Here is a 17,625-nt window from a genome sequence, read left to right as displayed (position 1 = left end):
CAGACCTCAGCTCGTTTGAGTGACAGCAGACAGATCATCCAACATGTTCACATGTTAACTGTAAAATGAACTGATGAAAACAGTACAAAGGTTAAAGTACCACACGTGCTGTAGTGAAAGCTGCAGCTGTTTTATTGATAAAGTTAAAGACAAAAAAACAAAAGGATTAATCACTCATGTAACTGTGTCACTATATATCAGCATTAACAGGACCTCAGTTTGTATCTCAGACCTGCACAGCTTCTGTTTTAAACACTTGATGTACTCAGCTGCATGAAGAGCATATGAGATTTTCTCTAACACAATTAAATAAAACCTGATGAGGGTCAAAGGTCGTCACTTGTATGGTGAACTACAAACTTGTTATCTGGAATTTTTTTACAGTTTTTTTACACATAACGTGTTATTTACCATAAAGTGATGCAGAGTTATTCATACCAGAGTAACCAGAGAGGATCACATATTTTTAAATATATAACTTTCTACAGGACTGAATATAATATCTTTATGTAAAAGTCCGGAACCTCTGGGGAGTATCCAAGTATTTATAACATTACACAAACCAAAGGTCTCATCACAGTGTTCATGAAATGCTGGGTTTATCCATCTCCTGGGGCGGGCCTACAGAGGAGCTCTGAAGATTTCCCTGTGAGGGAGCTGCTGGCGAAGATCATGAGTCCTGCTTGATCAATGTCATGAGCTTCAGTGTTCCTGGTGTTTGCCTCTTACAGCGGGTCAACAGAACTTATGGCACAGGACAGCTGTGATGAAAGAAAGGGAAGAAGTTTCTCCAAACCTCTGGACCCAGGAAACCCAGCTTGGTCCTGATGGTCTCCCTCACTAGTTTCTCTCCAGGGTAAATGTATCTGTTGATATAATATGGACTCTATTATTAAATGAAAAGAACAAATTAGACTACACTACTGAAACGTTCTGCTGATGTTTTTAAAGTCTCCATGTTACCAGGGGCTCTGAAGATTTAAACGGGTTTAGATCCATTACACTCAGTCTTATGTTAAAATCTCAAAGGACAGCATTATATTTTTGATATTAACAGTAACTCTGGGCCTCTGTAGAGTGTGCAGCTGATCTCATCGCTGTCTAAAAATGGATAAAAAAAACACAAGTGTTGAAGACTATTAAGAGTAACAGGTGTGTAGCATCGCTAACTAGCTAGCAACAAGCCTCCAACACAGTGCGTATGCTAGCGGCTAATCTAACTAACGAATTAACAACAGAGTGATTTTAGAACTATAAGATGATAAACTGTGTGTCTTTTTTATAACAGTGACATGGTTGTATTTACCTTAATTAAACGAGTCGTCAGTCGCGGTAAACCGGCAAAAAAACTCGAGCAGCCGGGCTACGTAAAAAGTGTAGGGGGGCGTGTTTGCGGTCACGTCCAGCGGGTGTGTGGGCGGGAGCGTTACACAGTCGCTCCACCTCAAGTCACTACTGCGCAGACTTTGGCTCCAAATTTGCAAGATGGCAGCCTCCACAAGCGGGGTATTTTGGCTTCATTTTTGCACAATGGTAGGAGGCGGTGTCGCGTCGTCCATATTTTCTACAGTCAATGGTTCACACCCATCTTTTATATACAGTCTATGTCTACAAGCTGGAAAACTAAGATTGTTGTTGTTTTAGCTTACTCACTGTTTAGCTCAAAACACCACTTAGCCGAATTATATCAGGAAGCTGTGCCAGCATGGGCTCTGTGTGTGGGTACACACCCACATGTAAGTGTATACACACCTAAAAATGAGAAGCTGTTGAGATGTTTAAACCAAACACACACACACAAACACACACACACACACACCTATTAATTTTCCCTCTGTGTCCAATTGTGTTTGTGCTTGAGTGATTCTCTTTTAGTGTGTTTGTCTTTATTGCCAAAAAGCATACTGAGCGGCCAACTCTGTTGCATAAGATCTGAGCACCTGTTAATCATAACATCAACTCCTGGCACTGATCTTTGCTTGCAAAATGAAAAATGAGCAGAGTTTATTCAAAGCGCGCTGACAAGCACGCCTTACTCTGGTTGGATGGGATTAGTGAGAGGACAAAGCGCGGTTAAGTCATCCCTGGGCAGTTTCACACATGTCGCACGCCCATTCATTCATGCTGCTTGTGTCAATAAGCACTTCGGCAGATGGAAATGGTGATCTGTTGTTATTATATGAGAATCACAGGTAGAAACACGATAGCTTCAGCAGGTTGACAGTTGGATAATACGATGACTTCATCTGAAATATTGACAGGTCTGAACTGGTTTTCGGCTTCGAACACAGTCAACGTTTTCCCCAGTTAGACTTTGGCCATACACAGAGGATAACAGAAACTCCCATCCATCCATTCATCCTCTTCCACTTATCCAATCAAGGGTCACAGGGGTGCTGGAGATTATCCCAGCTACCATAGGGTAAGAAGCAGGGAACACCCTGGACGGGTCACCAGTCCATCACAGGGGTAACAAAGGCAGACTGCACAGAGAATGGGTGGATTCAAACCCAGGTTAACCCTCCTACGCCTCCCATATAGAAACTCAATCACTAAAATGGTCCTGACAGTGTTATCCGAGGTTTCTGTCCACACATGGTGGCCAGTTACCGGAACTTGGTCTTCACACCTTCTCTGCTGACAACAACAGTGTCATGGAGAAAATATGGCCTCACACCAGCTTTTAAGAGCTATTGTTTTTCCGACTCCTCGGGTGATGGAAGGCCTGAAAGAAATTTCCAAACAGCATCTTTTTTTTTGTTGTTAGTTTTATCTTGCTTTGTTTGTAAGCTTTGCTTTCTCTTGGCACTGCTGCCTTCCAATGTCTATTTACATCCTGTGTTTATTTAGATTTGGATGGTGCTGCTGATGCTGCAGAGCAGATGATGGGATTTTAACAGTTAACGGCGATTAACTCCAGTGTTATCGCATCGATCAGCCGAAGTCTGCTCCATCAAATCGTTTTGTTTGTTTTTTTACCCCCTTACATTTAGAAAGAAAAAAGAAAGGTGTTTTGTGCTTTGTAACTACAGTCAAACAAATTAGTTTCCCATCTGTTTAAAAATACATCAGCACAGCTGGCCGGCTTGCTTTCGCACACCCATTTGAATGTTTCCAAAGATTTCTTTGCTTTCATCTTGGCTTCCTGTAACCAATAATACAGATCAGAAAAATCAGGGACATCACTCACCCGAGATACAATGCTGATCTCAAAACTAATTTATTTGACTCCCACCAGGACTGCAGGGGACTGATTTGGAGAAACATCAGATCCGATCTGATCCTGTGCTATTTTCCTGTTCCCTCAGTGAACATTTTCATTTTTTTTATGAACTATGTGATGTATTTCTGATCCATCTTGGAAATTTTGCAGATACGTGATACTTGCACATGTAAGAATCCCAGCAGGGCTTTACATGTCTGTGACCCTTGGATTTGTTGCGCAATCCCCGATCAAATCTGCGCTCTCCAGCCCCAAATATGTATCTTGCATTTGTGAACTTGAACAGGCTGCAGTTGTGCTGTAGTGACTAATAGCTGTGTTTCATTAGGACACTTACTGTTCTGATGACACAGACTGAACCGCATGTTTGCTTTACATATTGCAAGCACATTACTTAATTCTTCACAGACACACTTGCTCACACATTTCGAAGAGCTCTGTCTATCGCCTGTAGCCCAGATCTCTGAGTAAGCCGATGTGGAGTCTGTCTTAGACTGCAGGGAATTACCTCAGCTCTGAATCATGTGGCGCCTTGCCTAGAGTGTGCACAATGCAATCAGCCAGCCATCTTTCTTACTCATAAACTGTCAGAGGGCCTCACACAGAGGCTGGACACGAACTGCAGGAGTCGAGTCAAACACACTGTTTCTTTCCTTGTTCCAATTGGGCTGTATTAGGATTAAAAATATGACTTGAACTTTGTGTTAAATAGTAAGCAGATACAGTTCAAACAGAGTGCACATGGGGACAGATCACAAGCCTAGGTGTAGCTGGGGTATCACCAAATATGCTGGGCAGGTGTAGCTGAGCCACACTCAAACATATGGCTGTTGGGCCAGACATCCTGTTGTGATGATGGAGGAGTACAACGCTGGAATGACATAGGCTAAAATAATAACTTTTGTAACTTTCATGGTATGTGTTGTTGTTGTTGTTGTTTTTTTAAAAGCTAATGTGATCTGTAATTTTTAATACGAATGCACAGCCCTAAAGTTGGTCTTCTGTTTTCTGAGTAGATGTTCACTGTATGTAAAATGCTTCCAGTAGAATTGTATTTAACACAAATGGAAGAGGAAACTGGAGTTTTATTATAGGTGAAGTGAATGAAGTGGCTTTCCTGGTCAGGCAACTTGAGATAAAATTTAACGTAAATGATTGACTGTTGTACTGTAATTAAAAGTTCTGATCCACCCCTCATTTCTTCATACTTTGCTTCTGAGCTGTCAGACTTTCTTGTAACTTCTAAAGTGGTCTTGAGCAACAGTTCTCCAGGCTACTCATTTTTAGTCCAGTCCTTGTACCTGACTGTATTAAAAGGCTTTTTTATCTTTATTTTGAAGCCACTTAAAAATGTGGGAATCCTCTTAAAAACCCTATTTTCTTAAGCCTGCAGTGGGATATGGTCAGTGACTCAGCTGTTCTGACTGGAGCTTTAAAAAATGGGGCACACACCTACACAAACATTTTGCCTTGATGTTTAAAAAAAACATTTAAGATACGATTGTGGTAAACTCAGATGTTGGCTGACTCCACTCATTTTAATCTGCAGTTTAAAGACAGTTTTAAATCGTATAAAGAAGCAAAAACCTACAACATGTTTTTACTGCAAACTGTGTGTCTGAAATCTAAACACTAAGAGGATATGATAGAACAGCGGGCGCTGGAATGATTTACTACACCTTGACTTTTGGCATTCAGTGGTGGCCATGACAGTCTCCTTCAGATATGTTGTCATTCTTTACTCGTGCCTTAAGTACAGCACAATGTAGATGAAACATGGACTTTTAGTATTTCATTACATATACTACTGTACAAAAGGTTTGACCTAACCTTCATTGCTTCCAATTTTAACATTTTTCTTTGGTCATTGGCTGCTTTTTCACTCATTTTCAGTCCAGTCTTTGTACCTGACCATTTTCAGATAATCTTTTTGTGTGTTAAGCCATGCAAATCTGACCTACGAATCAGTCAAACATAAAAAGAATCATGTATGTTTGCACATACATGAGACATATATATATATATATATATATATATATATATATATATATATATATATATATATATACACACACATATATATATATACATATATATATATGTATATATATATATATATATATATATACACATATATATATATATGTATATATATATACACATATATATATATACACACATATCTATCTATCTATCTATCTATCTATCTATCTATCTATCTATCTATCTATCTATCTATCTATCTATCTATCTATCTATCTATATATATATATATATATATATATATCCAGAGGTGGGACCAAGTCATTGTTTTGCAAGTCTCAAGTCAAGTCTCAAGTAATGTCAGGCAAGTCAGAGTCGAGTCTCAAGTCACTGGTGTAAAAGTCCGAGTCAAGTCACAAGTCTGAAATTTTGAATTTCAAGTCCTTTCGAGTCTTTAAAAAAAAAAAAAAAAAAAAAAGTATGTTGCAGTTATGCTAAATGTAAATATTAGACCATGTAATTTTTAAATCTGTGTTTTTCTCAACACATGACAAAATAGTGAACTTAGAAAATATACACAAATTGTGAAATTGCACCTCTTTAAAATGCAGCTCAATTAAACCTAGCTCCAAGAATAATTTTCACCGACAGTTCTGAGATAAGCTGCATGTTATTCTTGGATGCGGTTGTAGGACCGGTGTTGTGCCAAAAAGTGATTGTCTGCCAAAAACTGATTTCCGGTATTTGCCAAAAAGCGATTGCTCATATTTAAAGTGCTATAAGTAACTTGTTGGGCTATAATATGTTAAACATATGTCAAATGCATCCCTTATGGATGACATAAAGTCATCTTGAGCCACAAACAACATTCGTGTAGCAAGATACAAGCCGCAATCAGTTTTTGGCAGCGACTTTTATATAACCTTTATTTATGCAGTAAAAAAAATCTCATTAACATTAAAAATGTATTTTGTAAGAGTAAGTTGCCCAACAGGACAGCAGAAATGGCAGCAAATATTACAATAGTTCTGTAAAAATATTTTAAGTGGGGATAAAGGACCGGATTGGTTATAATGTAAGTACAAGTTGTAAAGATACTTAAAAAACAGATAATTTTTTAATTCTTTATGTAACCCCTTTGTATCCCCTGTTCACCGAAGTCTATTTACGAACATACGTAAAGATATTACACATAAAAAATACACAGAAACACTGGAAATCAGTTTTTGGCAGACAATCACTTTTTGGCACAACACTGGCTTTAAAATCGCATGACAAAAATATCATATACATTAAAAAAACTGCATCACCAACGTAGCCTGGACAACATTTGCTAGTTAGATGAAGTCAGCTATCTCATCGTAGCATATTTATATGCATATTTATAATCATACGGTTCTTGTGAGTGCATACACTCGTGAAGTTTAGTAACTTCCGGTCACTGCAACAAGCCCAGGTACAGTTTACCGATGGATGGGTACAGGACCTTGAAATGCACCGTGTAGAAAGTAAAGACCATCATACGTATCATAAGTTTACCAGTCTCACAAATAGTCTTCATAAATACACATTCGTTATCCGTTTATTAATATAACCTTTGAGCTTAACGGTAATTAATTAGTAGTGGAAATAATTTCTGGTACGCCTTACAGAAATGTAGCAGTGACAATAATATTGTATGCTGTAATCGCACTGGGCAATTAGTGATACAAAACAACTGTTTTATTCTGTGAATAAAAGTATATGTTTTTGTCAATGTACCATAATAACAGAAGCGAAACGCAATATTGTGTCAGGACAATTCACTATTTATGCACAATAAACAAAGGAGCATAGCGCGACAATTTCTGTTCAGCGCCAGACTTGCTTGTAACCTATATCACTAATTATGTTATGAAAATGACGCATTAACTACAACAGCAGACTGACCTTTGTGTAAATGCTTGGAGCAGACTAACCTGTGAGCTGGAGTGTTCTGGGACGTTATATTTGATCTTTGAATGGCTGCAATCCAGGCCGTCTTTGTTACTTCGGAAACATGGCTCGAACAATTTCTCTTCAACGACGTAATCCGATAACAACCGATCTCTTTACCCGTCGGCTTCCCGTGGCTGTCATGCGACCGGCTATTGTAGTTAATAATACAACGGCTTCTTGACATTTTTGTGTTTCTTTTTATCGCTGTGTGACTGATTTCAATTGAAAGCCTGCGTGCGCTAGTACCGCTTGCCACGAGTTCCCAGAATCCTTTGCGGTTCTACCCGTGAATGACGTCACATTTTCAATCTCTATATAATATGCATGTTAAATTTTATATTTGGGGTAAAATATCAAGTCTTTTCAAGTAAACCGGTTCAAGTCCAATTCAAGTCCCAAGTCATTGGTGTAAAAGTCCAAGTCAAGTCACAAGTCTTAGAACTAAAGTCATAAAATTAATGACTCGAGTCTGACTCGAGTCCAAGTCATGTGACTCGAGTCCACACCTCTGTATATATCTATATATATATATATATATATATATATATATATATATATATATATATATATATATATATATATATATATATATATATATGTATTTGTATATGTATAACTTGTTCTATATATATATATGACTTGTTCTGTTATTAACTGTTTATTAGTAGCATCTTACCTCCCTTTTCCTTGTCCTTGCTGTCATTTCGAGCTGCTTTAGTTGGTTCCCTTTCAAAGAAAATCAACATACTCTAATCCCAGTATTTCTGTCACTGTCCCTTTCATATCTATTTACCAGGAGTACAGTATTGCATTATGTTATGTTGCTCAGTTACAAATGACAAAATAAATGTAACCAAGTATACTGTTGTGAAATATGTCTGTTAGCCAGAACTGCCACTTTGAGCTCAGTTAGTTGGACTCATTTTGATGTGAGTGGAGCCGGATGAATTATGATCTAATGCCTTTGGGCAGCTTATTCTCTCTGACATCAAACACAAATGAGTCTCAGCATGTTTCAGTTCTGGTTTGTCTTTTGAATATATTTACTTTAGCCGAGCATAATGCTGAAAAAGTAATAAATTACTTTGCAAAAGAGCTTTCAAAGGGGTTTCTTTGCCCACAAGCTTGTAGCTTGCATTCATCTATTTTTCATACTGTAGTTTGATTTGTCATAGTCAATGAGCCCCTGAATAGCCCATTCCTAAACCAGATGCCACAAAGGCACACTGTATATGCCAAACAGACCTTGGTAGGTAGCCACGATGCTTTTTATTCATAGCACACAACATCATCTACCCTAATGTTAACCCTTTTTCTAACCACACTCTGGGCCCACCTATCATCATATATAAAACTAACAGAGTAGGTACACATTAAAACTACAGAACTCAGGGGTCTGACTGATTTTGGCTGCTTTTTCTATGTTAAAAATAAATAAATAAAGCCCTTTCTGGGAAAATTCACCAGCTGCTAATGACTGTCAGCAGTTCTGGGTAATTCGCTGCGACAGGACTAAAGGTCCAGAGTCCAAAAACGGTTCTGGTGCTGTCAGAAAATTGGTGGACTAATCGGGCTTTGTGGTCGGTGGTACGACGTGGTGATGATGAATCAATTCCGCTGAGTGACTAGTAATAACACAGCAGGGAATGACGACATGCCGCCGCGCTGTACGCATTGCAAATATGGAACTGGATGCAGGTCTAGTTTATGACCTACTTCTGGACGATGACAGGTTACATCTGCTGTTTTTGATGGTGTGTGATGAGATCCCCATGTGGAGTCCAGCATGTTGATAAAAACATGCTTCAGGATAAAGACAAGACACTGATGAGAAAGGTCCCCTCTTAAATACTTTTCCTGTCATTGAAAGAGTATATCTGGTGGACTATTTTCATTGTTCCTCTGCCCTCTTTAAATATGCTTGCAGAACCAGTCCTGCAAGTGCACCTGTCAAGCATTTGAAGAGGGCTCTTAAATGGCACCTTTACCCACTAAGGCCTAAATCAGAGATGTTAAACTCACTGTACAGCCCACTTTGATCTTAAGTGGGCCGGACCAGTGAGACTCCCCTTTCTATTCGTATAAAGAAGTTTAACTACACCCTTAATCCCTGAGATGTGTTTGTATTAGAGAAAGAAGTGCAAGTCCTAATGTACATCTCAGATTTCCTGCAACAAAGCTACTGTAGTAAATGAAAGAAAGCTGTCGCCATGACACGCAAAAAATTATACGTAATAAATGTGTAAAATTACAGAAGAAGTTCTGGTAGCTTGTTGCCATGACATGCCATTAAACTTTTTGTGGTAATTCACAGAAGATGTTGTAGTGTTCTGTTGCAGAGTGTAGCAACTCTGATTAAACACCTAGCTAACCTTTGTCAATGAATACAGTCCGAGTAGTGTTGACCTTTTACTCTCAGAATCTTCATTTGACAAGCGGTGAAAACTGTAGTTGAAAAGAGATACAGAATAGTGTAAATGCCTTTGAGGTCTTTGAGGCATCACAGATGTTCTCTTTTAAAATAATAATAATAATAATAATAATAATAATAATAATAATAATAATAATAATAATAATAATAATAATAATAATAATGATGATGATGTGGATTGTTGTAGTAAAAAAAACAGAAAGGTTTTTGTTGTTTAATTGCTTATCTATTACTGTCTGTTGTAATATGAATGAATGGCCATGGGGGAAAAGCTGTAAAACTAATGAAAATACAGTTAAAGGTCAAAACTATGTAATTCTTCACTTGTTTCAAAACTGCCCATCTGAGTTTTTTGGAGTTGGAGTCTTTGCCGATTTTGTCCCCTGAGCCTTATGTTTGACACTCTTGGCCTAAAATATTTGCCCATAAAATCAATGTAAATGATGACATTGTGACATTGTCCTTTAATTGAAGGTTATGAATGAAATCAGTTTTCAGACACTTTATATGTTCAGTTTCTTTTCCGTTCCTCTTGACTTTATGCAAAAACGAATGACAGAAAAGACAAATATATAAATGTACATTTATTTGCATACAGACAGTAACAAGCGTGTTCCTCACTGAACAGGTAGACGAACATGCGATCCCGCAGCAACAGTCTGGAGGACGTAACCAAGGCCAAGCTGACGCAGCAGGCAGACACTCGCAAGAGATCTACAGAGCGAGATGAGCCCTCTGGAAGGGCAGAGCGTCGCGGTCGACACCGCGAGCCACCAGACGACACCGGCACCATTCAGAGGAACAACAAGACTCCCAAGAAGAGCACTAGCGCAGGAGGAAGTGGGTGCAGCAGCAGTGCCAGCGGCGCTGCCAAGGGTGGTCGAAGGGAGAAGGGCAGGGACCTTTCCCGTGATGACCTTGTCTTTCTTCTGAGTTTGCTTGAAGGAGAGCTACAGGTAACCCAAACAGTAGAGATGACTAGGGGAATGTGGATTTAGCCCAGACAACATATAACCATTAAAGCAGCAGGTAGGCCTGCAGACATAGCACCAGCCCCTGGCTTAGTGCGCTCTCAAGTTGGTCTGTGTTAACAGACAGCTGACAGCTGAGGCTACTTCCTGTTTCCTACACTAGAGCCGAGAATCGCCTGGCAGTAGGAATGGAAACTGATAAGAATTTCTATTGATTCCATTATCACTATCAGTTATTCATTTCATTCCTTATCGATTCCCTTATCGATTCTCATTGGCTCCATTTTGAGAGTCACCACCATTGCTAAGCAACAATAAAGAAATGACACTCATGACAGTGAATTGCATGCTGTGGGTCAAATGTTTTCCAGTCTGTTGAGGCATTTCTCCTCTTTGTTGTGATCAGTGTTGGAGTCATTACTCAAAAAAGTATTTTTTACAAATATAACACTGAACACTTTTCTTGAAAGTAATACAGTACCTAACTTAATTACTCCTGGTAAAAAGTAATAAATCTGAGGCTACAACCCCACACACCAACACAAATCCCTAATGCAGACACACACGCGTCTCTAAGATCTTTCTCTTAGTAGAATACAAAGCTGGCTGCACAAAGCAAAGATGAAAACCAGCACAAAAAAGCAATCTCCACAGTGATTCGGCTTTAGAAATGTGAACAAGTAGAAAGGGCAGCTGCAGCCTGACTGCTCACCTGCTTGTTACCTGTTGAAGTTAAGAGTCTGGCTGTTTGGGCTCGACAGTCACTCAGCTTTCACTCTGGGTCCCTCACTGGCCTTCTATAGCTTGCATAGCTTCTGAAACTTACTCAGTGTTTTTCACCGCAGAGAAAAACCTTTTGTGGGTTTCTGGCATGTGAATCTATACAGGAAACAGTAATCCTGTAAATGGTGGTGTTTAGCCTTGGTCCGTTTCATTTCTTGTTAGATTTAATCAGTTTGGCTCATGTTAATGAGTGAAAAATGCTCAATATTTCTGTGATTTATCTGCCAATTTAGAGGAGGTGGGCAGGGATAGGGAGGTCTGGGCTTTTCTCTTTAGACTACTGTCCCTGTGATGTAGACACAAATAAATGACAGAAGGTGGATCTATGCACAAAAATAAAAAAATCCTAATATATTTGTCAATTTACTTCAACAGTGCTCCACAATGTTTCCATACAATCCATGGTAACTGCAGAACGTAGACTCTTGCTATCTTGCTGCTGCACATTAGCAGGAAAACAGTTTATCCCACTGCATATTAATCCTGCAATACAAAGTTCAAACCAGCCACATTCCTTTTCTTCCCTCACTGCAGGCCAGAGATGAGGTGATCACAGTGCTGAAGGCAGAGAAGATTGACTTGGCCCTGCTGGAGGCCAAATATGGTTTTGTCACACCACAGAAGGTCCTGCAAGCTCTGCAGAGAGACGCCATCCAGGGCAAGTGTGACATCTTCCAGGAAGACATCTATGAAAAACCCATGGCAGAGGTAACAAACAGTCACTCAAAATCTCTAATCTACTAATCCACTGTCCAAGCAATGCAGTACAGTCCAGACATGACAGATGTTTTTTATTTGCTCCCATCACAGCTGGATAAGCTAGTGGAGAAGCAGAGGGAGACGCACCGGCGGATGCTAGAGCAGCTGCTGATGGTGGAACAATCACACAAGCAGACCTTGTACAAGCTGGAAGATGAGAAGAGGAACCACGGGGAGTTCATAAAGAAGAGTGACGAGTTCACCAACCTGCTGGAGCAGGAGCGAGAGAGGTCAGTGCACGAACTACCAGGAGAAGTTGGGCAGTCAGTCAGAAAACTGGCAGTCCCACCAAAAATGGCAATCACAATTTGCTTCAGTATGGAAGTGTCTGACTGTGTTTATGCTGGTTTCCTTGGAGAAATCTGGTGACCTATAATCTGATAGCGAATACAGGAAATCTCACTCTGGGTTAAGGGAAAGGGCGTCAGTGTCACTCTATAATTTATAATGTCTGATTTAAAAGATTCTGGATGCCCTTCAACTGCATTACAGCAGATTTTTATTGCGCTATTCTCTTGTTGTGTTTAAAATGGAGTCCATGAGGAAACTTAAAGTCTTCAGCACAACTGATCTCATCTCAAGTGGCATCACTTTAGAACGCTTATCAGATTTTAGAAACCCAGAAGGCTTCCTGGAGCTTCATTTACATGGACAAAAGTAGTCAAGCTCTGGAGTTCTTCTTGAAGTAGATGTTTATATGTGAAGTGATGTAAATCAAACTGTTGCAGGACAGCCATTCTAACCTGCACTTCATGTTTCATTGACCTCCAACAGGCAGCGACTCCAAACATGTGCATTGTATCAAGCTGAAGCTAGAATTACAGCTGATGCTGATTTCTTTCTTAAACAATAGCTGCCATCTCCAATTGCTTCACTGTCGCGATGATATGAGTGTCTTTCTGAGTCAGTGTTGACTTTGGAGTGAGAGGTCCTCTTAACCTCCTAGGACCTGGACTCCACATATGTGGACATCATATTTTGGGTTGTCTAGACCAAAATACAAAATTCTTCTCTACAGGGGCCTGATATCCACTTACGAGGACATTATACTGCCACTATTGAAATTTAAAACAAACGTCCTCATATGTGGATCTCATTTTTCTCAGAAACAAAAATCAGGTAAAAGAAAAAAAAAATCAGGTAATTCTTTGTTTTTACATTCGTCAGGTTCCAATCAGCCCAAATAGCAAAGAGAAATTAAAAATGAATGCCATGAAAGAGTTCGGGTCTTAGGAGGTTAAACCATTTTAGCCAGCAGAGGGCAAGTACACGAGGAGTGATCAAATGGTAAATGGCCTGCATTTGTATAGCGCTTTTCTAGTCCATAGGACCCCAAAGCGCTTTACACTACATTCAGTCATTCACTCATTCACACACACGCGACAGCAAGCTACATTGTAGCCACAGCTGCCCTGGGGCGCACTGACAGAGGCGAGGCTGCCGGGCACAGGCGCTCTGACCACCACCAGTAGGCAAACATGGGGTTAGTATCTTGCCCAAGGATATTTAGCATGCAGCCAGGAGGCAGCCTGGGATCGAACCACCGACCTTCTGATTAGTGGCTGATTAGTGACCTGCTCTGCCACCTGAGCTACAGCCACCTGAGCTACAGCCACCCCTTGAATCTTTTCCCTTGAACTGATAATATGAGATATCGACAGACAGCCAGCCTCCTTCCAACTCAAGCCACTCAGTGTCACCAAATAAATGTAATAATAATAATTAATGTATTCATTAATAGTGTTAGCAATAAATCAGTGTTCTTTAGGAACAGGAGGAAGATCCCCTATAAAAAACAAAACATCCAATACTTTTGTTCCCATGACCTAGCCCAGGTCTTTTACTTTTACTATCACTTTTTATTGAACAACTTTGCAAAAACCTGGAACAAACCAAGAGTTGTTTCTGGAGTTAATCCAGTGACCAGGAATGGAAGGCAGGACAGATAATTTACATGTGCGCTTAAAAAGACAAATAAGCTTTACATTTACAGTTCTGCTTTATGGTAGCACTGTGGATATTTATGAAATGGGGGGGAAACCACATCCCTGGAAAACTGTCATAAGGGCTAAGTCTGCATTTCGTTGCCAGTGAAGCTTTGAGGCAGCAGCTCAGCACGAGGGACACTGACTGTTGGTGCTGCCATTTCATGATGTGCTATGATGTAATTCTTTAAACTCTCCAAGATCAGCAGCAGTATATTACAACTGCTCAAATCTGAAGGTTTATACACACCTTTCTTAATACAGTGTCCTGTGCACTACAGCTTAGCACAAACCACAATCAGTTTTCCTCAGTGCATTGTTGATGCATCAGTCCACCAATTTAATTTGCTTTCAGAGTAACATATTCTAACATTACCTAGTTGGACCCAGTGTAGTGCAGGGATTTATAAAATCTAACAATGAATGCTATAACCACCACAAAGTTTACATTTTTGGTGTAGCTCTTCTAATGGCTTCAATAAAGCTGAAAAATCCCTATGCAGTAGATCATATCGCCACAATGCCAAGCTCAAGGCCTAAAAGGTGTAGCCTGTGTAGCCTAAGGTTACTTTGAGTGCAAAAATAATTCCTGACCGAGGTTGAGTGCGAATATGGGAAATTTTATTACACTAAAAGACTGCAGTAAGATGCTGGAAGCTTGTCATCTCGGACTGAGAGAAGCTGCTCGCCCACTGAAATTCATGCCACAAAACACCTGGTGCACATTTTTGATGCTTATGTTAATACCAGAGGAGGTTTAAAGTGCTGCAGCTGTTGAGTCAGCAGAGCATTGCTGTGGTTCCTTAAAACTTCTACTTTGCAATAATACCACTTGCAACTGATTGTGAAATATCTAGGAAGGAATAATGTTTAGAAATAAACTCAGAAATAAAGTGTGGCATCCTATTACCAAACTCTGGAAGCTCTTTACAACCATGCATTCTTTCATTAATGTTTGTAAAGGCAGACTGCATGGCTAAGTGCGGATTTTATAACCCAGTGGCAATGGACTTGAAAACATCTGAATTTAAAATTAAAATGTGTGGCCCAATACTTTTGTCCATATGGTATTTGGTACTTTAAGCTAATTGTTATTTGTTATTGTATCTTTATTTCAGACATATACAGGAAAAAAACAATATATACACAAGTACACATACTTGCATTTACAAATACGAATATATATGTAAATACACACACGTATGTGCTCAGACAAAACAAAAATAAAATAAAATAAATGAAATAAAACAGAGTCTAAATGACATGAAATGACAATTATTAAGTCTGAAATGGTAATTGCTATCATCATCATGCTGTCTTGGTCATGACAATGTTAGCATTTAGCCCAACATCCCTGAATGTATATTTTTGAATATTGCAGAAGTCCTAACACTTCCAGTGGAGAAAAATATTGTAATATGAGATGAAGCTATGATGAATTATTTAGCAGTCATGTTCAGCACTGCAAGCCAAGACAGAGGCAGCTGGAGGTCTGAGGTGGAAACATGTCTGATTTCTTCTGTAAATGTCACATAGAGAGCAGTTACTGGGCCGCACTCTTTTTACTGCTTCCTCAGCAATATCACATATCATACACAAGCACAGTGTGTGCACTAACCTGGAAACTCACCTGCAACACACACACACAGGCAAAAAACACACACACACACTATCTCGGCAATTAATCTCACAAGGGAAACACAGCTGGACAGCGGCCCGTGACCTATTTGGGACAATCACATCATTGCACTTCAGCCATAGCAGAATGTTTGAGTTGGATCGAGAGGGCAGTGTGACGATGGTCTGGGCTTTGTCAAAGAGCATGTCAGGAAGGACAGGCTGCCATGAAAAACAGACCCCTGTCCAGGGTCGAGCTAATTACCTTGTGAGAAAAGGCAAAAGATTTATATGACTGAGAGAACAAAAAAAAAGAAAAGAAAAGAAGAAAACTTACCCAAAAGCTCTGAAAAGTATCAGTCATAGTGCATGTTCAACAACATGCCAGAATACCATGGAAATAGTGGACAAGGGTCTATTTTTTTGATAATGAGCTTGCCAGTAGACTTTAGCATGAGCTCAAGTCTGTGTGTAAAGGCATTGAACATTTGCCACTGTCTTCTGGCCTCTGGATTGTGTATTAGCTGAGTATGTGTGTATCCAACATTATTAGGCAAACTTGTGTGTTCAGAGGTGTCCTCTTACCTCCCCTCCCCTCCCTGTTTGTCCAGACAATCCTCACATGAGACATTATAGTTCTCAGTGTCGCCACTTGGATAATTATAAGTTATACTATATGGTAATGATGTAAGTGTGCTCTCTTGAGTGACTGTGGGTAGCTTTTCTGGTTCATAAATAAAAGGGCATATAGTTATCACAGCCAGCAGGAAAACCCAGTTGTACACTATGCTATGTATTTATTAACAGCTTCATTTGTACTTATTGAGTCTTGGCCAGCATTTCTATTGGTTATGATGATGCACTTGTCTCAAACAAACAAGACCTGCTGAGCTGCTAACATCCCTGTTTGAAAGGGAAGATAAAGGTTTCAGATGGGATTATGAGTGGCAAATAATGGAAAATGACTATGAAGATTCTGTATGGAAAGGGGTCATATTTCTTACCTTCTGGTTTTCATTTGGGTTAGTCCAAGTTCTACTGAACATGTCACATTTGAGCAGGTTTAGCAGCTAGACAGAGTGAACAATGGCACATGGAACAAGAAGTCTGGAATGTCACTTTCTTTATCTGCTATCTAATATCCCGACTACACCAGAAGCCCCGTAAAACTGGCTCTCATTCACAGAGGCCAAGTAAGCAGACTAGCTGGTGGGTTTTCAGAGTTAGTGCACAATGAATTCCTGGAACTCACTCTGCTAGTGTTGATCACTTTCCAACTATTAGATTTTTGGTTAAATGCTACAAAATCAGATTTAAAATAGTCAGCATTTTTGTACAATTTGATGTGATGAATCAATTTGTGAGCTCAGGCTTATGTGCTACACATCTAACATGGAGTTAACCAACGATCAAAGAATACAGCCAAAGTTGTCATTTGTGGAAGCTGTTACCTGCTGAGGGTTCAGTTACATGACCCCAAATCATATGTCAGTAACTTCTCCACCTTTTCGTATGTGTGCCTCTGTAAAGTCAAATGTCATTGCCTCAGTCAAACAAGCCTAGATAATGGTCTACAACCATATGGCAACCAGCAGTTGCAAGTGAAAAATTAGTATTCCTCTACCAGTTGGCAAACTGTCACTATCACTATCAAATTGATTGCTAAAGGCCCAGTCATGCAGGCCTTAAGACCAGTCAGTGACCCCTTGGCAACCACTGGTTTCTAGAATGTTCATTCCAATAGCAATCATGCAAACTGTGGGCAATCAACAGAATCTGCAATAGACCAAATCAGATTTCCCCAATTGCCCACAGTTTGAATGAACCGTACGACTTGTCTGCAAACACTCGTTAATTACTCTCTGAGTGGTAGTGAAAAGGTGGAAAAGAGTGCAA

General features: G+C 39.7%; 1 protein-coding gene across 2 annotated transcripts in view; it reads left to right on the top strand.

The window, feature by feature from the left end:
- Nucleotides 1–17,625, top strand: part of filip1l (filamin A interacting protein 1-like) — a 110,408-nt gene that overhangs the window by 34,853 nt on the left and 57,930 nt on the right. For both annotated transcript variants that reach the window (XM_086282266.1, XM_086282265.1), the window contains exons 2-4: nt 10,243–10,570; nt 11,903–12,076; nt 12,179–12,357. In XM_086282266.1, coding sequence (XP_086138392.1) covers nt 10,253–10,570; nt 11,903–12,076; nt 12,179–12,357 — 671 coding nt within the window. In that variant the 5' untranslated portion in view covers nt 10,243–10,252. The remainder of the gene's footprint in view (nt 1–10,242; nt 10,571–11,902; nt 12,077–12,178; nt 12,358–17,625) is intronic.

The sequence above is a fragment of the Aulonocara sp. 'chitande type north' Nkhata Bay genome, linkage group LG23, assembly GCF_057382095.1.
Source record: "Aulonocara sp. 'chitande type north' Nkhata Bay isolate Kocher_YH1m ecotype deep benthic linkage group LG23, A_spYH_male_GT1.1, whole genome shotgun sequence".
NCBI lineage: Eukaryota > Metazoa > Chordata > Actinopteri > Cichliformes > Cichlidae > Aulonocara > Aulonocara sp. 'chitande type north' Nkhata Bay.
The sequence above is the reverse complement of the archived record's forward strand: the minus strand, read 5'-3'. Positions and strand labels throughout refer to the sequence as shown.